General features: G+C 47.2%; 2 protein-coding genes across 4 annotated transcripts in view; both read left to right on the top strand.

Moving 5' to 3' along the window:
• Positions 1–11,840, top strand: part of LOC1270050 (cuticlin-3) — a 41,126-nt gene extending 29,286 nt beyond the window's left edge. For all 3 annotated transcript variants that reach the window (XM_308712.5, XM_061644105.1, XM_061644107.1), the window contains exons 6-8: positions 9,244–9,876; positions 9,958–10,107; positions 10,184–11,840. In XM_308712.5, the coding sequence (XP_308712.5) occupies positions 9,244–9,876; positions 9,958–10,107; positions 10,184–10,381 (981 nt within the window). In that variant the 3' untranslated portion in view covers positions 10,382–11,840. The remainder of the gene's footprint in view (positions 1–9,243; positions 9,877–9,957; positions 10,108–10,183) is intronic.
• A 6,549-nt stretch (positions 11,841–18,389) lies between these two features.
• On the top strand, positions 18,390–20,934 carry LOC1270051 (nucleolar GTP-binding protein 1). The gene is made up of 4 exons (XM_308713.5): positions 18,390–18,573; positions 18,726–19,000; positions 19,077–20,556; positions 20,646–20,934. Exons 1-4 carry the CDS (start codon positions 18,526–18,528, stop codon positions 20,799–20,801), a joined length of 1,959 nt encoding a protein of 652 aa, XP_308713.2. The 5' UTR covers positions 18,390–18,525; the 3' UTR covers positions 20,802–20,934.
• Positions 20,935–21,399: the final 465 nt, after the last annotated feature.

The following is a 21,399-nucleotide window of genomic DNA, read 5'->3' as shown; positions in this document are numbered from 1 at the left end:
CCCCTGCTACCCAGATGGTAATGAGTTTATCCTCGGACGCACAGAAACAGGGTGGCAGCTACAGGGTGGAAAAGTTAAGCAAAAACCTTCGTCGCGCGTCGCCGTACCTTTGTGCCGCAGACCAAAATAGGAAGCGAGCTGAGGTCCGCGCACCGGATTTCATAACGCCCGTTGCCCAGTGTGTGCCCGGGTTAGCGCGTGTGTCTGTTCTGCTGCCCGTGAAAGGCGCCACGGCGCGGTAATCGTCCTCAAGGTTGTTTGGTGGTGGCGGTGGCCTTTTTTTCTCGTCGTTTGCTGCCTGGTACGAACATTTAAAGCGACTAAAGCGACTTCGTGTGGGCCGTGCTGCTCGGAAGGCCAGTTGACAATGGGGTTTGGTGTTCGGTATAGGGAGGGGCCGCGTTGCGTTGGAATCGATTTAACGTACACTCCCCTTGGGTCGCTTTTTGCGCCGTCCCGAGCAGGAGTCGCAGAACCAAGTGGGTAAGAATCTTAAGAAATAGGGATAGTATCTGTTTTTTTTTCTGTACTCCTTCTTCACCCCCAAGTCGTGATTAATCCTCTCGATTCGAGCCGGGCAAATGACCATCGGGTACAACTCTCGCATTTGCTTCGGCTCCGGTGAGACTCTGTCTGTCTGTTGGACGGCTGCTGGTTGGTTGGACCTTTATTTAATCACCCGGTTGGTATTTTCGCGCGAACCAGTTTCTTCCCCTTCTGTTTGCCATTTTGCGTCTTTGCCTTGTGGCTGTGTGTGTGTGTGTTGGTCTCCGCAGCAGCTGTCGGCCAGCGACTGTTGTTGATTGAGTCTGACATTTCTGCGGCGTTGTCTGCTGTCGAAAGCGACATTCGTGCGGGAGTCCAACACGCTCAAAACACTGAATGAGGCACGAAAACAGCACCAACAAGGCTGCTTCAAAATCGAAAAGGAAAAGATAAAAATTGAGAAGGCCAAAAAAATGGGTAAAACAACCGTGCCCAGTGCACAGTAAATCATCGACAGTCACGGGTTGCGCAAGACGGAGATGTCCGGATTTGAGAGATTTTCGGTTCGGGTGAGAGTTGGCTCGCGTTCCAATAAACTGAGGTAACCGAATGGAGAATTGGCTATCGATTATCTAGCAACTCCGAATCTGCGGCAACGTCACCCCCCTAGGGGCACCACGACAACTCGTGCAACACCTTTCACCTCGCGGTTTGTGCGGATATCCGGAGGGCAAACATTGCTTTGATTATGATTTGATCGGCCAGTGAGACAACGGCGTTATGTCACGGCACACGGCGTTATGGCAGATGAGATGTCGGTGTTGCGAGATGTTGCGGAAGATCTTGTTTTGATCTTGCAAAAAAAAGTGAATCGTGATCGAGACTCCACCGAGAGAGAAAAATCAGCATTTTATTGCCTGTGGCCCGTTTTTTTAGCTGGAGAGATTATGAATATCACACGATGACATTAAACCTGGTATTTTGTAGCCTTGATCTTCTGGTAGAACGGGTTTCTTTCTTCTAAGCCAGGGTTCTGTTTTGGGGAAATAAACAAAACAACTTTCAAAGCAAATATTAAGTCCACCTGTTCTTGTCCTATTGGTATCACACTCTTGTGTAGGGTTGTCGTTGCTTCTTAGATCGTTTTGATGATCACACCAAGTGGTAGCGGGCCAAAACTTGTTTAAATGACTCTTTCACTCTACGATTAACACAATCGTAAAGCCTATCATTATGTCGGTAAAACCAACCGCTCCAATTCCCTTTTCCAACATTCAACATCCAAAATGATTTTGCAATTATGCAAAGACTGTTAACACATTCTCCCAAACGAACAGCACAAGCACAACAAAGAAACTGGAGCACAAATCTCCAACATAATCAGCAACGAAAAATCGAGCTCCCACATCAAGATCGTCCAATTCTTCTTGCGGCCGTGACAATCGTGCAACCTACATTGTTCTGGGTTTAGAAACGTTGTTGCTCTTGCCACGAAATGAATGCATAATAATAACGCAAGCGAACGAGTACGGTATCACAGCAAGCAAGCCTGTGGCGACTGACTCAATTTAGAAGACATTTGACTTGTGCTCGACTTAGAAGGCTTAAACCGTTTTTTTATGCACAATAAATCACTTCATTCAGTAGCGGACGGTTGTGGTTTGTTCCAGTTTTAAGGCTTCAGCTGTGGGAACTTGTCTGTCATCATACTTGAGCTGGAGTGGACCTGTTTTTCACTGACACTTCTTTCCTAAACGTATGGGAAGCGTTGTTCCGTTTCCTTTTCCACAAAATCTTCCCCGAAAAGCATACGGAACTCTACTGCCAAAGAATGGGGCCGGGAACGGGGGTTTAATTTATTTTCATTGCCATTTTTTCTCCTGCACAAGCTGTCGCTAATAGTTCTGCACCACATTTTTCAAACCCGAGGGGCCACCAGCCCTGCTGGGTGAATCCCACTTTTTAAACTAAGATCTTTATCAGCCTGAAAAGCAAAAAGCAAAAAAGATACAAACAAACGGTTCTCCCCATTCAGCAATGGTGCTCCAGTCCGGGTTCGTCGCTTTTGCTACTGGAGTTTTTCGTTTTGTTGGCTGTTTTTTTTCTTCTGATCTCTCCTTCTGCAACTACTTCCCCATTCGTTAAACGCTCGTAAGTGGGTCGGAAAATTGGTCTTATATGGACGAGGTCGGTTGTCGATTCCCTCTTCATGTCTTGGCCCTCCTTTCCCCCTGGCACACATTCCCCGTTAGATGGGGCCTTTGTGTGCATGGGATAATTTTCCGCGATTTACCCTCAAAATCGTCCATTCGGGCGGTTGGTGCGCGAACGTAAAATGGGACATTTCCCGCTCCCACTATCTCGGTGAAGGAGCGCGGGAACAAGGAAAATAGGACATCACCCGCATACCCGCATCGCACCACATCCATCTTGCTGGCAAGCAGATTTGCCAATCAGATCGTTACTTCCGCCTTTGCAAGCGAGCAAGACGGATTGCCCCAAGGGCGCAAACTCTCTCGGATTGGATAGCGTTTTTTTGTTCATTCCTTCTTCACTGCCCACAATGTTGCGTGACATTCGCGATTCTTGATATACCCGGCTGCCCGGGAGTTTTGCCTATTGAGTCAGCAAGAAACCGTACACTGTTGCAGCGGCAAAGGCGAGTGGGGCAAGATCTGTAGAGATAATTGAAGAAAAATTACCATTCACTGCAGAGTAAGGGGAGCAATTGAGTTGCGAGCTCTCGTCATGTACGTCCAGCTGTTCTTTTTTAGATTATTTCGTACATTTTCTAAGCCTTGGAGATTGTGCAAAGCTCCAACTAGTACAAACAAGTACAACGAGTCCAAATTTCACACGGACGTTCCGTTTAATTCGCACAGTTCCCAAAAGGGGCAGAAAATCGTTACATAGTTGAACAAATGCGCTGTTCTACAGTGAAAAAAACTAAGGAAGGGAAGTAAAGCCGTTTTATTTTGCCCTCTTGCTTCGACGCCCGCCGCCCAACCGACGGCAACGGGGCTGGCAATCATTTCTGGGCGGAAGCAACCACGCTGCCTGCGTATGATTGGACGATCTTATTAATTTTTCAATTATCACTCGGCATCAAAACAAACAATTTTATTATTATGTTCCGCTGGTTGGGCATTATGCGCTTATGCTAGCAATGACCTACGGGGTTGTACGAATAGAGAGAAGCCCGAGTGAAGTGAAATCCCGAAAAAGCAAGCAAACATAACTGTAAAAGGTAATACGCAGAATATTGATCTCGGAGTTCTGGAGAGTGTGGAGCTAGAAGGAGGTAGAAGAACTGTGGACAAAGTCCATTGAAAGAAGGGCATCATCATAAATGTCGGAACCTTCCCGCTTGGACACGATCTTCCTTTAACGAGAACCATTATGGTACATTGTACGATCGTTCGGAGCTATGCTTGACATAAATCGCTTCGCCTCTTATTTTGCCCATCTCTCAACAAGACGACGAACCTCACGATGGGTACATTTTGAAGTCCACATTCCGGGAGATGATTGGATACGTCTGCAACTTCAAGCGACCGTCAGCTTCAAGACAAAGCCAAAGAGCCCTTTCTTTCATTCTTTTCTTTGCCCACCGTTTGCCCACCACAATCAGCGCGCATGTCACACACGCGGAAGCAGATACGGAAATGAAATTTTTCAACGCTGCTCCAGGCAAAAAGGGAAGCCGCGCGAGCCAGGGAACCAACGAAAGAAAAAAGGTCACACAACGGGAACGCAACTCGGCCGTCGGTTGGGTTTCACCCGTTTTTGGGCAGCGTGCAGCGTGGAAGAGTTCCGGTGAGCAGCGGAACAGAGGCGGAAAAGACACCGCGAAACGTCGCAAGACGGATGGATGGCTTGTAAAACCGTGTCCGTGGGTTCGTGGGTTTGACGGGAGCAGTCAGCCCCGTGGCACTGTTGCTGCCGCCTGTCATGTTTTCGTCAATATTTATGAACCTCGGCTCCACGAATCTTCAACCATTGGAGTTGGCTTGCGCTTACAGGGACGGTGAGGAAAATAGGTATAAAAATCAGCCCGCTTCAGGGCACGGGCAGCTAACGGTACCGAAAGGGTTTGGAGGCTAGAACTTGACCCAGTGCTGGCGGGTGGGGAAGTAGGTGGAATAGGTTATGGAATGGGTTGTGCGAAAAGATTTATGGCGTGTGCACAAGATCACCGAAAACTTCCTGTGTTTGGCTTACGCAACACGCGGATAATTGTGATAATTGTGTACTTTAGATGCTCGAGGCTCTCGAGAAGGGAGGGGAGGCCTTTGTGTTGTTCAGGGCTGCACGGGGCCCTCAGAAGAGCAAAACCAACACTTATTAATGGGTCTTAATGGGTTGCATAATTTGACTAAACGATCCTGCCTGCGGGAGGTTTGGAGAGACCGCATTGAGCGAGACAAAACCCTCACGATCGGAGCCACGATACGATCGCAGGGGACAGTTTAGTCAATGTAAGCAGCGGGATACCTAAGGGCACGGTAAATAACTGTACACGCGGACACAAGCGCATAAGATGCGTGCCTATGAGGCTGTGCAGGCTGCCCTCGTTGTCACCAAATGGCCCGAGGGTGCAACGAAAAGCGGACGTGTTTTGTAGACATGTTTGCTCCATTCTCAGCCGCTTAATCGAACACCCGGCACAAGCCGTTGTGCCGGGGTGACCTCATTCCCCCTTAACAATGCATGAGGCACGATGTCGAGCAGTGAGCGATTGTGTGGACTTTGCCTGCCTCATTTTCCATCTCGCGCCGCCGGCAGCTAGCAAAGTAGATTGACTCCCGGATTGGCCCGGTTTTCCATTCGCTTGTCCAACGTAAACCGTGCACAAGGGGACATGATCACGGGAGCAGCACGGCACGTAAAGTAGCACACATGCACCCGGGCGGGCGAACACTACCACGATGTCGTGGCTTCCATTCTCATGCCCGACACCCCGATCGAATGCAGATCGATTTTGGTATCAAACGGGGGAGAAAAATCTATCCCAGCAGAAAAACACGCTCTTGCGCTCTCTGGAACGCCGCCTGCTAAAAACGAGGCCACGACCCGGGAGCGTGGAAAAGCAAACGCTCCAGAGCGACTGACCTAACCTCATTTTTTTCCAAACCACGCGTTGCTTTGGCTGCACTCCCCTCTCATCAGAAGACGTCCCCAGAGGGGGGAAAACGTTTTGTGTGAGGCCACCACAATCGGGTACTTTCTACCCCGGGACCGGGTTGCACGATTGGTGTAAGCTCTGGCCTAGAAGCGGGCTGAAAAGCCCTGCCGGCCGAGCCATCGCAAAAGAGGGTCAGCTGGGCTCTTGGCCCGGTGGAGTAACGGTTGTTTGTTTCGGACCGGCCTGTGTACGTGTTGGTTCGTTTGCGCGAGTTGTGGCCATCATCGCACGCAGTGCGAGGAGAAAGTAGCGAACGCGTTTAACAAAATGCTAAACCACCCCTCCGATGACCTTGAATCACCAATCTCACACTTCGATTGATATTGTGGCCATTGTAGAAGGCGACTATCAGTTCGAGAAGAAGACGAAAGAATAGGCATTGAATCACAAACGAATCGCCGTTCACGGATGGTTTGTTTGTGAATCGGAATCGAATAGCAATCGGAATCGAATAGCAATCGGAATCCGATCCAATTTGTTTGGTGAAAGGCCTCATATATCGTCGTTATCACGCCAGTGCAGCGGGTGGATGGACTTTGGTGGACTTTCTCCGGTGGATGGTTGGCTGATTCCAGTTGCCGTGGATTACGTTACCCGATGCTCGCAGGAACTACGACGATTGAATAATGTCCGAGCGACTTGAACGCTTCCGAAACGGAAAGCGCACTGTAATCACGGAACATCACCGGTACATGAATATTGATACACACTGTTAAGGTGGATGATTTCGTGCTGTTGGGTAATAGCAGTACATCAGGCTTGCGCCACCTGTGCACGGGATGAGCGGTACGCCTCATATGTGTTGTTGCACTTCGAGCGATCGAAGTCAATAAACTGCTTTGTAACGTCAAATGCCTTTCCAAAAGCACATTGTTGCTGTCATAATGTGGTTACTTCAATCGATTTATAGGCTTGTTTGTCACGATTCCTCTGCCGAGAATGTACTTTTGCTTTCAAAATCGACACGAAAATGGCTTCCGTGCGAAAGGAAACGTCAGCCGTTTGGCAGCGTGTGGTTTGGTGCATTAGTGGTCTCCCTACCCTCCAACTGTTATCGCCTGAATGGACACAATTAAAAAGCGATTTGTGTCTCGGTGGGGTTTGGTATTTTTTTTGTTTGTCTATCAAAACGACATGACATCCCACAGTGCAAAATAGAGAAAGAAATACAAAAGATGACCCATACACGGCGCTACATCTAAACCCTTTGCCGGGGCGATGCTTTTCGAGTCATGGCTGAAGATGATTATGATGATGCCCGAGGCCCGGGGGCGATCTGTGTTGCGTGGGACCGATCGTTTCTCATCCGACACGGAAGTCACCTATCAGATAATAATTACCTCAAGTGTCTTGAACGCGCGCGCGTTCTTCTTCGCGTGGTGGAGAGTCGTTGTACAGCACAGCAGCTTGAGCGGCCCCCCTCAAGTACTGCTTTAGGCTAAGGGTCATGATGTTGATGAGGGAATACGGAGTGGAAAAAAAAACGGTAAACACGAAACAGGGTTTAATCTGTATTAAAAGCCCATCCCACAGGGGCTCATATCTCTTCCGGAAGTGAGGTAAGGTTCTCGTCATTGTTCTGTCAACCGTCACTGTGAGGGTTTTCGTTGCGGACGGACGGAAAATTTCTCCTTTCACATCCCATGCACCTCGTGCACGGGCTTTTTGATTGCGTGTTCTCAATCTTAACCGTGAGTCAAAATAGAATGTTTGCCCCTCTAGGGGGGGGGGGGGGGGACTGACTGAAGCTATTACCGTTTCCCGGTGCGGACCTAGAATTCCGCTACCTCTCGAAAACTTTGATTCCGGCACGGCGATATGTAGACGTGGGACTACTACTCCACGCAACAGTGTGCTTGACCGAGCGTAACGGCTGTCATCGGGCGGTGTGGTCCTCAACCTGTGCTGCCGAAGCAAGAAGGACAACCGGGTGGCAAACCGTAACCGAGTTGATCAAATCTGGTCCGCAGCTCTCTCTCTCTCTCTCTCTCTCTCTCCCTCTCTCTCTCAAAGATGTGTGTGGCACCTTCACACCGCTGGCACATTCGATGGAGCCGATGATTCATCAGAAATTCGTAAATTAATTTTGCCGAACCTGATTTCTCACACCTGAGGTGGTTGGGTTTGCTGGATTGGGGTAGCAGTTTGATCGATTTCTTCGCCCCGAAACAGCCAACCGAAACACCGTGAGTGTTGTATCACTTAAACTTGGCGCTTGGAACCATCCAAAACCCACTCCAGAAGATGTAGACGAAGGTAGTAGAGAAAGAAATCGACTCCTAAACGTTTTTTTTCTTCGGAACCGGGGGTTAGATGAAACAATTTTCTCCAAACGAAAAAAGAAAACTACGGAGCGCACCTAGCAACAAGGTAGAGATCTAATTGAAAACAGAATCAAAAGAACCGTTTACATGTTGATCGAAAGTGCGCCGATGGGCGGGAGAGAACTGCCACGAAAGAAGTAGAACGTGGAAGAGTGAGCTGAAAACCTGCTGGAGCGATTGGATCGGGATACAGTGTCATTCGGTTTGGCAGGTTGCAGAATTGGGAGTTTCTGTTTCCTTTTCTGTGTCGGAAGGTACAGTTAGACGGCGGGAGTTTGTCGATAACCTGTAATATTCAAATAAGGATACGATGGTATTATTGAGAAGGAAGAGGGTCATGAACTCGATCGTACAGTTTGGAGTTTGTTTGATGATTTAATGTGCAGTTTGAATGATTGTAGGGTGGAGCATTAACACGCTCCAGGGATGGTTTGAGCCAACTTCTTGGAGGACGTGGACGTGGTGCCTAAATCTTCCTCTCCAAAAAATTCCTCACCCCCTCAAACAGTGGCGAAGTATTGCAATAATTTGGCTACTGGCAGCCAGCTCTACCGGCAAATTGCAACAGTTTGTGAAGCAGCAAGAAAACCGCTTGCCTACGTTCCTTCCCGGCGGCGCTAATGACGCGGAGTTCATTAAAACAAAACCTTCAGCTCCCAAGAGGCGCGAGCGCGCGCGTGTGTGTGTGTGGAAACCGTCTGGAAAGGCGTTATGTTTTCGTGGCCAGTCTTGGGCCGCGTATTTTTTGCATCTTTTCCCAATCGAAGCCATGAAGCCGCTTTCCGCAATAGTGCTAATTAAAGTGCTTTTGCTCACGAGCTGTGCAATGTTTGGTGAGCGTTCTTTGCGATCCAGACATTCGGCGGGAGCTTTTTGCTGTATTGTGGTATTTCCACCCGGGGAGATGGTGGATGGGAGTTGAGTCTCTCGGAACGGTGCAGAGAAGTGGGAAAGAAAAGGTGAATACCTTCATTACCGAATTACAGAAGCTCATTACGGCAGCCCGCCGCCCTGTAAGAGTACTGTACTGCGATTTCGATTATACCTATCCAAGGGGGTTTGGAATACCCCCTGGTAGTACTTGGAGCCGTCTGCCGAGTACCTCGCCCTGGAGAGTCATGAGCATCGAACGAAATTGAACACCAAACACGACCCTTTAACGACCCTCTCCTCTTCATGATTACAGTACGGCAAAGGTTTTCACTTTCTTCCTCACACAACGCCATCTTCTTTCTGTACAATCCACAGGAGGACGGTGGCATCGAGTTCTTCAACACGATCGTTCTGCAGCCTCATCTCAAGCTGGTCACTGATCTGGGGCGGGGCTACCACGTACGCTGCCGGTACAAGAGCCGCGAGGCAGCGCTGAAGAATGTTTCCTACCGGCACAAGGCGGCCGATGACAGTCGGCCGCTTGCGCTGACCAGTGCGGAAGGTGCCGGACCCGATCGGCGCGAGCATGGCCGCTCGATGGACAGCGGCAAGGACGATCGGGCGGTAAGCGGCGAGGATGGGCAGCAGCAGGATGCCGGCAAACCAATGCCGGGCTGCCACATGAAGATCTTCACCGGGGAGAAGCTGGCGGAGAACGTAAAGATCGGTGATCCGCTCACGCTGGTGATCAACATCGATCAGCAGGAGGAGTACGGGCTGCACGTAACGGACTGTCTGGTGCGCGACGGGCTGGGCTGGGGCGAGCAGAAGCTGATCAGCGACGAGGGCTGCCCGCTGGACAGCGAGATTCTTGGCCCGTTCGAATACACGGCGGACCGGAGCAAGGCGACGGTTACCTTCCCGGCGCACAAGTTCCCGTACACGTCCTCGGTGTACTATCAGTGCAACGTGAAGCTGTGCGCGCTGAAGGATCCGGACTGTCACAAGGTAAGTGGTTGGAGAGTGGAGACCCAAGGGCGGTGATGCGTTTGACAGCATGATGAGCTTTTCCCCCCACTGTTCCCTCAGACACCGACCTGCACGAACAAGAGCCGACGCACCAAGCGCCAGACGGACGAGGAGGGCCAGCCGGCCACGATCGAAGTCTTCTCCGGGCTGCACGTCAACGAGAACGCGGATGTGCTGAGCGACGATGCCGATTCGGTGTTGAAGGAGAAGGTACAACAAATCGGTACGATATCCCCTCCCAACAGTCACTCACTCACACGGGCATTCTCTTTCCGTTTCATTGCAGACACCGGACGATGCCATCTGTGTGTCCCAGCGTAGTTTCGCCGTTGCCATAGCCATTGCCGGCCTCTGCCTGATGCTGGCCGTCGTCCTCGCGGTGATGTGCATCGTGGCCCGCCGCAGCACCAAGTCCGTGTCGCACTCGGGCAGCTCGATCTACAGCGGCCCGTACACGAACACCGCCTTCTCGCACAGCAGCTAATCTTCCACGGCCGTACAGGGGATTCGTAATCTGTGATGCCTTCCTGGGGAGTATTTTTTTTTTTTGACGAGGAGCTCGGTGGCACAAACGAGGGAGTAAAAAGCGACAAAAACGAACGCTACTTTTCGAACGACCGTGCGACGATCGCACGGGGAGGGAAAACAGGGCTCGCGTGTAGCTTTAGGGACAGTGTTAGGGACGGCACAAGATTTTAGCGTTTAGTGGACAGGCGTAGTAGTACTACGAAATTGAAACATAGGTTTATTGACAGGTATTACCGAAGCAATCTTCATCGTGAATGCGAATGACGGTTCTTTCCCTTTTCCTTTCCGCGGTTAATACGATTGCTTTGCTAATATCGCAGAGACGGAATTCCCCTCGGACGGGCGGATTGGGCGACGGAGTTAGTCAACAATTCTGCCCCAGCTGACCCGCTCCTGAGGGTGTCTCTGGAACAAACAAACAACAAGCACAAACTAACTCCTCGTTTTACTAGAATAATTTAGCACGTAATGGGGAGTCCGTGCCCTGCGATTTGTTACTGCAGTAGCACAACACTCGGCTCGACTCGATCGCTTCACTCGATGGAGCGCGTCCGGGGCAGGGGGACGATCCTGCCATCTTCTCAAGCTCACGTTTCCGGATCTAAGTCAGGTGATGGGTACCTTCGATAGACTTGCTCTAGTTTAGTATTCTACTCTCCTCGCCCCTGCCAGCTGTAATCTGTTTTAACTTCCTAACTGCTTCTAAGTGACTTTCCGACACAAATCTTTTGTTGTAACAGAGAGAAGAAGGGCCGGAAAGAGAGAGAGAGAGTGTGTGTAAAACGCAAACACACACAACTGCAATATGATTGAAACATTTCACCCACCTCCACCACCCCATTCCCCCTCCAAACCCTTTCCCAGTGTGTGCCAGTGTTCACCCAGGGTGGTTGTGGCAGCATCGTCTCTCGGGGGTGATCGTGATCGTCGCACCAGATGGCCGTACGCTATGTGGCCCGTCCGCTCTTAATTGCCAACGCACTGTAAAAAGTATCGCTAATTTTAATACTTTTATATTTATTTAATATTGTCCCTTGGAATGTTTTTTTCTCACCTCTCCCATTCCTTCCCCATCCATCTCGTTCCCTTCCCCTATCCATCCACCCTTAGAAGAAATGGTCGTCTCGTATTGCAGTTGTGTCGATGCAAAATAGTGTGTAAGAGAAAGCGTACCCATGTGTGCATGTGTATGAGAGTGGTGTTGCTAGAACCCGTTATGGAAGTTTTACTTATTTTTTTTACGCACACAATTTAGCAAAATAATGAAACACCGTAGCAGCGCGTGTGATTCGTTGAAGGGTAGAAATGAACTGTGGCGAGCGATCGCGAAACCGTTCGCACGTACTGAAAACGAACTAGTAAAGCACAAGGGTTAGCAACTAGAAACTAAAATAAACTGTGAATATAACAAACGATGGAAAGGTGTTCTTGTAGTCTTGTAAAAATGTGAAAGAAAAGAAAATGTATGTTATTGGAGCGTTAATAAGAAGAAAATATGTAAGTACGTTTTGCTGCCATGAAATTACTATCGTCCCTAAACTGGTTTAAGTAGACAACTCATCCGATTCTAGCCTGATGTAACTGATATTCCAAGCGCCACAGATTAAGCTTAATCGACTGGAAAATTGAATATCCAAATAAAAAAATGAAAGCTCCACTGCTTCATTGGTTTGAACAATAGATGGCGTATTACAACTCATCATTATATTGCTGTTCTTTTCTTGCAATGTGTTTCGACAATTTTCATTTAATCATGATCTATAAAGGATTCTAACTTCCCGAGCAAATCTCTATAAGATTGGTCGTGTGGTCAGATACAAAGTTTTTAACACCAATAACCATAACTCAAATCTCACTTATTACAGCGATGCATCGATTCAGCGATGTACAGGGGGAAGAAGAAAGCTCCACTGTGTGGCTATTCTACCAGCAGATGGCTCCACCAGCTTCTGTGCTATTTTTAGAATGCATGCGCCGTTTGCCGTCCGCTAAACGACGTCTTTTTATATTCCGTTTAGGTTGAGAGATTGAACCGTTTAATACCCCGCCTATTGGTCGTGTAAAGGATTTGTGAGACTTGGAGCGTGCTTCAAATTTTCGCGAAAGTTGAATTACGCAGTTTTCAGCTAAAGTATTACTAATTTTCGTGTATTTTTAGTAATTTTAGCCACTTTGTAAATTATTTGATATGATCTTGAATTAGGGTTACAATTTTGCACCTTTCTACATGATTTTTAAAGTTCCTCCCAAAGAGAAATCATTTTGAATTTGACGATTGATGTGTAAAGACAATACAATCACCGACAAACCGACGTGACACTTCGAACAAAATGAGCTTCAAAAGTTGTCTCCTTATTTCAAATGAAAATACGTTAAACACTAGCGCCATCTCTATAATGATTCGCTTACTACACTGACACAGAGAAGAAACTGCTAAATCCCCTTTTTGTTTTTCTTCGCAAATTCTAATGCGTATTGTTTTATGTACTTCTCACATCTTTTGCATTGATTTGGAAACTTATAAAATGATTTTCCTGGGTGTTTTGTCCAATAATTCTCACAAAATCTTGCCTCACACTTCCTTCGCAATTTGTATTTAGAAAAGTTGTTTACATCGAAGCAGCAGTGAACAGAGCTTACTTTGAAAGAAGTGATCGCCTCACTGGTAAATGACAGTACTTTCGTGTGGGACACTTTTGTAACGCCAGTTTCACGTCGGTTTGTTGGTGATACAATCTGCTCGAATAAATGTCAACCGTTAAGAAAACTGTGTTATTTGACACCTCTCCAATTTGAAAACCCTCCTTTATTTGAACATTTTGCAGAGTCCCTTGATTTTCAGTACATTTTTGTCCCTCTAATTTGGAAAACCTCTGAAATCTGTGTCCCTTTTATTTGTGTATGGTGTTGCCATGGTTATTGAATGATGTATGCTCAAATTGGCAATCGTATGCACAGTTTCCTATAACAACAGTTAAGACTGAATATTAAATGTTCTGTCTCTTTCTTGTTTGTATGGACCTTTCATTCACTTTCAACCTCTCTAATTTGAAAACCCCTCTCATTCGACAGTCCCATCGCCTCTCAAATAAGAGAGGGTTCACTGTATCTCCGAGTTCGAATGGGCCGCGTATTTTGTGGATTTAAAAAATCCGATAATCAACTTTCTAACTGTCAATTCAAATTTATCGGCCTCAAACTATTGTCGAACAATTAAAAACTGTTGTTTGGGAATTTTCGGAGTATTTTCGAAGGTCAAAATAACATCGAAAACATGGCGAACCGCTTTTGACAGCTGCACAGTGATTGTCAAAATGTTGAATTATTTTTGTTGCGAAACTATCGCTCTTTTTGCAACGTTTTTAATTCCATGCAGACAAATCATGATGAAATAGGTAATTTTATTCTTTTTAACCTCCATCGTTTGTGTTACTTACAAATTTTGCGAGGCCAAATGTCTTCTTTGAAATTGATGACCTAGTGCATAATTTTGTCAATCACTGTTTGTTTTTCTCTTTCGTTCCCTATCGCTGTCAATGTGGCCAGATTATTTTGACGGATTTCGGTAGGAGCACCAATATTTTATCTGTAGTTTTCGGTAGGTTAAAATTCGTAACTAAGGTGGGGGGGGGGGAGAGTGCTAATGCGTAAAATAAAAGTTCCATCGCACGAGAATATGCATCCTTTCATTAGGAACATTGTACTAGGAATTCAAAGCCAAAGAAGGACTAAGATGCACATTTTCTTCTCAGTGGTGGCAAGTTCTTTTTCTCGGGGCTCCATGCGACCGCTAAGGGCCGCTGCAGTGCTCCATCGGATGCGACCCTACCAGCATTAAACGGCTTTGAAGGCATTCAGAAGGCATTTAAGGCCTTAGTCGCCTTAGAAGGCGAATAAAGATTTCAACCGAAACTTTCACGGCTGAAACGGGATCTCTACGAAATCTTTCAACTTTTTGATTCAACGAGAACAGATAACTTGCCGCCATCTTAGCTTGTTTATATACTGGTTTTGCACCCTCACTAATGTAACTGTCAAATAGAGCAGTAACAACGCTTTTGGTTCCGAACCGAGAAAGCGTGTGTTCAAATCCTAATTTTTATTATCTTTTTTGTGTTTATTTCTTTTTAAATTAATATTTTCTTGTTATAATTAGAACAAACCAAATTTATGTAAAGTGAAATTTTAAAAACACCTTTTTAAAAAACATAATTATGACTATGTTTACACTTCATAATCAGGATGGGAGAAATATGTATCTCATTTCTCCTTTTACTAGAGTTATTGAAATAAGTTTATATATTAATACCTTTCAACGGGTTGGTCTTTAACAACCGAATAATGCAGACCATATTTAATAAAGTGAAATAGCTCAGAGCTTAACGCAAGAGAACATAACACGTAAATCGTGCTATCGAATCTCACGCACATATCTGGGAACACTACAACAGCGCAGTGCTGAAGACGCTTGTAAGGTTTTCTTTTAAAAGTTGCAATTTCAAATTTCAAATTAAAAGCGAAATTTTTCAATGACATATTTCAAAGGCATTTAATTACTGCTAAATGCACTGCTGATCGCCTTCAATTCGCCGGCGATTACAAGGCGATTAGAAGGCATTTAACGGAAATTTGCGGGTAGGGGATTTTATCGTACGTGCTGTCATTTGATTTTCGCTGGATAATTTCGATTGATTTGATAGTTTGGCTGAGTTTTATAGTTCCATGATTAAAAAAATTGATATTTTTTCCTACAAACCCTAGATATATATACATCGGTATTTCTGGTCACTTTGCCCACAGGTCAAGGCGAGCTTTTTGGCGGCCACCGTCGCAAAACCGTCGCAAAACGTCAAAACCGGCGTCGCATGTACTGCAAACCGACGTCGCCAGCGAGCGAAACTCGCAACGATTTCGAGGCGCTGGCGACGGTCGTTTTTGACGTTTTGCGACGGTCTTTGACCTTTCGAGCGAGCTTTTGCCCCGCGGGCCAGTGTGGCCAGATTAATTGGCAGGTTTTGGCAGGAGCATTATTGAGAACGCAACAATTTAACCTTCTTTTTTATGACCAAAAATACACCCTCATCTTTATGACCACCTACTGTAAGGACATGTACCAAATACATTCAAATGTGCTCCCCATGGTTGCAAAACATCGCACAACTGTCAAAATATTACAAATACGTATTATCACAAAGAGCACATGTTTAAGGTAGAAAAAGACAGGAAACGTCCCAGGTGACAACTGTTCTACATTTTTAGCTTAAACTCCACGTGAACAGCTCGATTTAACCCATTGCCTCATATAAACGCTTGAAAACATGGATGTGTGAGTGAACAACGATGTGTTGAAGCGTTGAAGTTTATGTCAGAACTTCGGTAGAAGCTGGGCAAACAGGAAGCTTGCAGTTTCGTCCTCGGTGATAAACAACCAAAACACTGAGTAAGAAGAATTAAACGATCTATCTAGGAGTATCAGAATAGCGGGGAAATGAATGTACCAACAAATCAACGTGAAAGAGTGTTTTTTAATAAACTTTTTGTTTCATACGGATTGAAGAGTACACATGTTTTGTTTTGGGCCGGTAGCTTGTGCACAACGTGATGACAATTCTCAAAATGCCACCAGAAAAAACGCTTCACACTGACGTTTCAACTGTTATAATAAGCTTAAACTCTGCAATATCGCTTGCTCTTTAAGCCAGTTTTAAGCCTGCTCTTTAAGCTTCCAGCAACTCGAAAAACGCTAACAATCTGCTCGAAAATGTCACTTGGGGTGTCACCCTCAGTTCCCATTGCCACGCCGTGAGCAGCAGACAAATAAAGTGCGCTTCTTAAAACACCTACCCGGATAGGTCATACATTTTGTACGAAAGTTTGCATTTCTGGATGGTAAATTGATCATATCTTCTGTATTAGTTATTGAAAAATCTTCAATTTTTCAGAAAAGCTGCATAAAACTTTGTTCTTTCCAGTATAAAAAAAATCAAAATTATTTTTCATATACAGGCGGTCCCCGGCATACACCTGACTTCAAGCTTCCCTGAAAATTTGAAGTCATTTCAACAACCAAAACAGAAGTCATGCACAATTTACCACGCACAAGTGCAATTTCTCATACAAAATGTATGACCTATCCGGGTAGGTGGTCATAAAGATGGGGGTGTATTTTTGGTCATAGAAACGAAGGTTAAGGCAGCGGTAATCGTTACTGCGGGCGTGTGGAAAAATCAAAATTGTTTGATTCTGACGCATGCGGTTGAAAACTGTCACCCGCTAAGTGTGTCAAATTCAATACATTTTCAGAAAACGCCCGCACGCCCGCATCAGCGATTACGGCTTGCCTAAATGTTTGCGTTCTCAATAATGCTCCTGCCGAAATCTGCCAATATAATCTGGCCACACTGGTCCGCAGGGCAAAAGCTCGCTCGAAAGGTCAAAGACCGTCGCAAAACGTCAAAAACGACCGTCGCCAGCGCCTCGAAATCGTTGCGAGTTTCGCTCGCTGGCGACGTCGGTTTGCAGTACATGCGACGCCGGTTTTGTCGTTTTGCGACGGTTTTGCGACGGTGGCCGCCAAAAAGCTCGCCTGACCTGCGGACCAGTGTGGCCAGATTATATTGGCAGATTTCGGCAGGAGCACTGTTGAGAACGCAACCATTTAAATTTAATCAATTATTTTAACGATCAATTTCTTTTTACCCCACTAGCAAAGAGAATGAAAAAGTGTGCGACTTTTATAAATAATGTGTGTGGTTTGAAGGAAGATTGTGTGAAGCTATGAATCAAAAGTGGCTTTTATTTGTAATACAAGTGATAAAATATTTATAAACCAAGTTTGATGTGTTAAAGTTTTTCTTTTGTTTTGGGTGCACCAAATCCGTGTGAAGGGAAGCGCACAGCGCGCTAAGAAAGAAACGAGTGGGAGGGGGTTTCAGTCCAGCGCAGCGCAACTCGCTGGAATCAAGTGGGGTACCAGTTCAGCGCAGCGCAAGCCGAAAGAAACGGAAAGGAAGGGGTATGAGGAAAATACAATGAAACAGCGCGAGCGAGCGTTCTTTCAGTGAGAGATCGTCACTTATTTCAATTATTTATTAGGCTTTTTTATTCAATTTTTTGTTTCACACTCAACCGATCTCGTTGCGATTAACCACAAGACTGACCCGAGGCTCCTTTATTTCTCCCTGTCGCCTGACTTGTCTTCTCTCCCTGATCTCACGATCTGTCTCTCTCTCACACACTCTCTTTCTCGATTCACTCTCGGAGTTCATTTTCCGCGCGCCTTCTCCATCTCTATCTCTGCTTTCGTTCAATCTCTCCTCTCTCATCCTCATTTTTGCATGTATCAATATTTTTCGCTCTCTCTGATTTCACTAGACTTCTCTCTCACTCTTGATCCCTACAAGCGCCTCGTGCATTTTAAAGCATGCAATAGAGCGCATTCTCTCCGTGGTAGCGCTCCATCCACCAATTTTAATATTTAGCCCAAAACAACGGACTTGGGATCCGATCTTGAGCCGGACCCCCACCATGTGTTTCTACCTACCCCTCGCCTGAAAATTTCATTCTCTTTGTCTGTCGGGTAGGCCTTAACCGCCGACAGCGAGATTAAAATTCAAATTTAAATGATTTTCTTTGACGAGCAATTCTCGGAATTCACACAACTGACATTTTCTACTTATTATGAACATTAAATTTTAACGGATAAAATTTTGAATTCCAAACGCATGTAGCATTTTTCAAGTTGCAGGCAAACAAACGTGCATCAGCGCGATACGTAACAAATGAGGATAGCGATCCTTGAAACAGTATTCCAAGCGCCACAGATTAAGCTCAAAAAATCAAATATCTGTGATTTGCGGTAGGATAAATGGAAAATCGGTAGTTTTAGGGCGGTCATCTGTGAATCGGTAGGCATATAAAAAATCGGTAGGAATACAGATAAATCGGTATTTCTGGTCACTCTGATCGCTATCTCGCTGCTGTGTCATCTGTCAAAAGCCCTTTTCGTTCCGAAACCGCGTGTTGCCGTCGGTGTTCGGATAGTGCTGTGGTTGAATTTTTCCTTATTTTGCGAAAAATTACAGCCCAAAACTCATCAAAATGAGTCTGTACAACTTCAAAAAGATCATGGTGGTGCCGCCCGCCAAGGTAAGTGCAGGGGTTGGGTAGTGTTTTTCCTGCCCGAAACGATTGTTTGTTTACGTGGTCGCGGGCCTCGTGAGAATGATGTTTACGGTTTCTGTACCTGGACTAATTTGGCTTCTGTTTGCGTTTTTCCCCCACTATTGCTTGTTATGTAGGCCTTCATCGATATTATGCTATCGAAGACCCAGCGGAAGACGCCCACCGTTGTACACAAGCACTACAAAATCAGCCGCATCCGTGCGTTCTACATGCGCAAGGTGAAGTACACGCAGCAGAACTTCCACGACCGGCTGACGCAGATCATCCAGGACTTCCCGAAGCTTGACGATGTGCATCCGTTCTATGCGGATTTGATGAACGTGCTGTACGACAAGGACCATTACAAGCTTGCCCTCGGACAGCTCAACACCGCCCGGCATCTGATCGATACGTGAGTGGAGATGAGTTGTGGGAGTTTTGCCTTTGCTGCAACGTGATGAAATTGTTCCAATAATGCTTCGTTTTAGTGTGGCGAAGGATTACGTCCGTTTGCTGAAGTTTGGTGATTCACTGTACCGATGCAAGCAGCTGAAGAAGGCGGCCCTCGGTCGTATGGCCACGATCATGAAGCGTCAGGCCTCGAACCTGACCTACCTGGAGGAGGTCCGGCAGCATCTGTCCCGTCTGCCGTCGATCGATCCGTACACGCGCACAGTAATCGTGTGCGGGTTCCCGAACGTAGGCAAGTCCAGCTTCCTGAACAAGGTGACCCGGGCTGATGTGGATGTGCAGCCGTACGCGTTCACCACGAAGAGTTTGTACGTCGGCCACATGGACTACAAGTATCTGCGCTGGCAAGTGATCGATACACCCGGCATCCTGGACCATCCGCTGGAGGAGCGCAACGTAATTGAAATGCAGGCCATCACGGCGATGGCCCATCTGCGCGCCTGCATCATGTACGTGATGGACGTGTCGGAACAGTGCGGCCACTCGATCGAGGAGCAGGCGAAGCTGTTCGACAGCATCAAGCCACTGTTCGCAAACAAACCTCTCGTGCTGGTGCTGAACAAGACGGACGTGCTGAAGTTCGACGAGCTGCCGGCAGACAAGCAGCAAATCATCGAGGCACTGTCGGAGGACCGGGAGGTGATTCCAATCCTCGAGATGTCCACCGCCACCGAGGAGGGCGTGATGGAGGTGAAGGTGGAGGCGTGCGAGCGCCTGCTCGGCTACCGGGTCGACCAGAAGCTGAAGACGAAGAAGCTGGACGGCGTGCTGAACCGTCTGCACGTGGCAATGCCGGAGAAGCGCGACGGCGTGGAGCGGCCGGCGTGCATTCCCGAGACGGTGCTGGCCGCCCGTGCCGCCAACGCGGAAAAGCTTGCCAAGCGGCAGCGCAAGCTGGAGAAGGAGATCGAGCAGGAGATGGGCGACGAGTACACGCTGGATCTGAAGAAGAACTACACCACCATCCCGGAGGAGGAGCGGTACGACGTAATACCCGAGTTCCTGAACGGCGTCAACATTGCCGACTACATCGATGCGGACATCTTCGAGAAGCTGGAGGAGCTCGAGCGGGAGGAGGGCCTGCGCATGGACTCCGGATTCTACGAGCCGCCGCCGCTCAACATGGACGAAACGCTGCAGGAAATTCGCGAGATGGCGAAACAGATCCGCCTGCGCCGGTTCCAGCTGAAGGACGCGCGCAAGCTGGCCCAGAAGAGCGGCCGGCCGATTATGCCCCGCCACAAGCAGGCGATGGTGCGCGTCCGCAAGGCGGACGATCTGCGCAAAACGATGGAGAACCTCGGCCTGGACATGTCCGGCACGGAGGATACGAACTTTGCCAAGAACCAGGTCAGCGTCAAGCGCAGCGTGGTGCCCGCGGTCGGCGGTCCAAAGACGCCCAAGAAGGATCGCGAATCGAGCGCGGTGTGGAAGGCGACCGGGCTGCCGCTCAAGCGGAAAACGCCACGCAACGAGCTCGGCATCAAAGATGTTATGGTAAGTGGGGGCGGAGGCACCGGAGGGTTCGTTTTCTTGTTGGATAGCAAAAGGTAACAGTTTTATTTTTCTTTTTCCCTTCGTAACAGCTTAAAGCGAAGGCCAAGGTCATGGCGAAACACGACATTGCGAAGCGCGTTACGAAGATGTCGCGCAAGGGCGAGGCCGATCGGCACATACCGGACCTTAAGCCGAAGCATCTGTTCGCCGGCAAGCGCGGCACGGGCAAAACCGACCGCCGCTAGTGTTGTATCCGTTGGTAAGGAAGCTTTTGCAGTTTTCAGCCTGTTCAGTTTTAGCGTTTCGCTCGCGGGAACGTTTGTGTTTTCAAAGCAACTTCAAAATATATACACGATTAATTTACTTTCTACAATGCAACTGTAGCGCGTTCACGAAAAAGTGGTTGAAAATTGAAGAAAGAAACTACTAAAAGGATTGTGGAGTGGAGCTTAACGATTGCCTGTTGGGGAGACGCACAGAAGGAGTATTTTGAAGGCATTGAGGAGTACTGAAGATACGAACAATGACTTTTGTTTTGCAGTAAATATGGCTCAACAGGTTCTTAGCCCATTAATATATGTGATTTTAGGTGGATCTGGATGTGGGTAAAGGCTGTAAATCCAATTGGATGACGAAGAGGCACTCAACTAGATAGAAGTTCCTGATATTCATTCTGCAAATCAAGATCGTTTACCAGTTACAGTAAAGAAACACACTTGGAACAGGACGTTCTTAACGGGTAAAAGTTGTTAAAGCCCTCGCTATAATGGAGCGAAACTGTAATTCATGCTGAAAACAAGTCCATAATGGTCTAGCTGAGTGTTCACTGGACAAGATTAATCA

Source organism: Anopheles gambiae, chromosome 2, assembly GCF_943734735.2.
Source record: "Anopheles gambiae chromosome 2, idAnoGambNW_F1_1, whole genome shotgun sequence".
In the NCBI taxonomy this organism is placed as follows: Eukaryota; Metazoa; Arthropoda; class Insecta; order Diptera; family Culicidae; genus Anopheles; species Anopheles gambiae.
The sequence above is the reverse complement of the archived record's forward strand: the minus strand, read 5'-3'. Positions and strand labels throughout refer to the sequence as shown.

Excerpts from the sequence above, each read along its gene's own strand:
- LOC1270051 (XM_308713.5), top strand. The coding sequence starts at position 18,526 with ATGAGTCTGTACAACTTCAAAAAGATCATGGTGGTGCCGCCCGCCAAG. Across the intron at positions 19,001-19,076 it reads GCCCGGCATCTGATCGATAC|TGTGGCGAAGGATTACGTCC; the intron begins GTGAGTGGAGAT and ends GCTTCGTTTTAG. Across the intron at positions 20,557-20,645 it reads TCGGCATCAAAGATGTTATG|CTTAAAGCGAAGGCCAAGGT; the intron begins GTAAGTGGGGGC and ends CCTTCGTAACAG.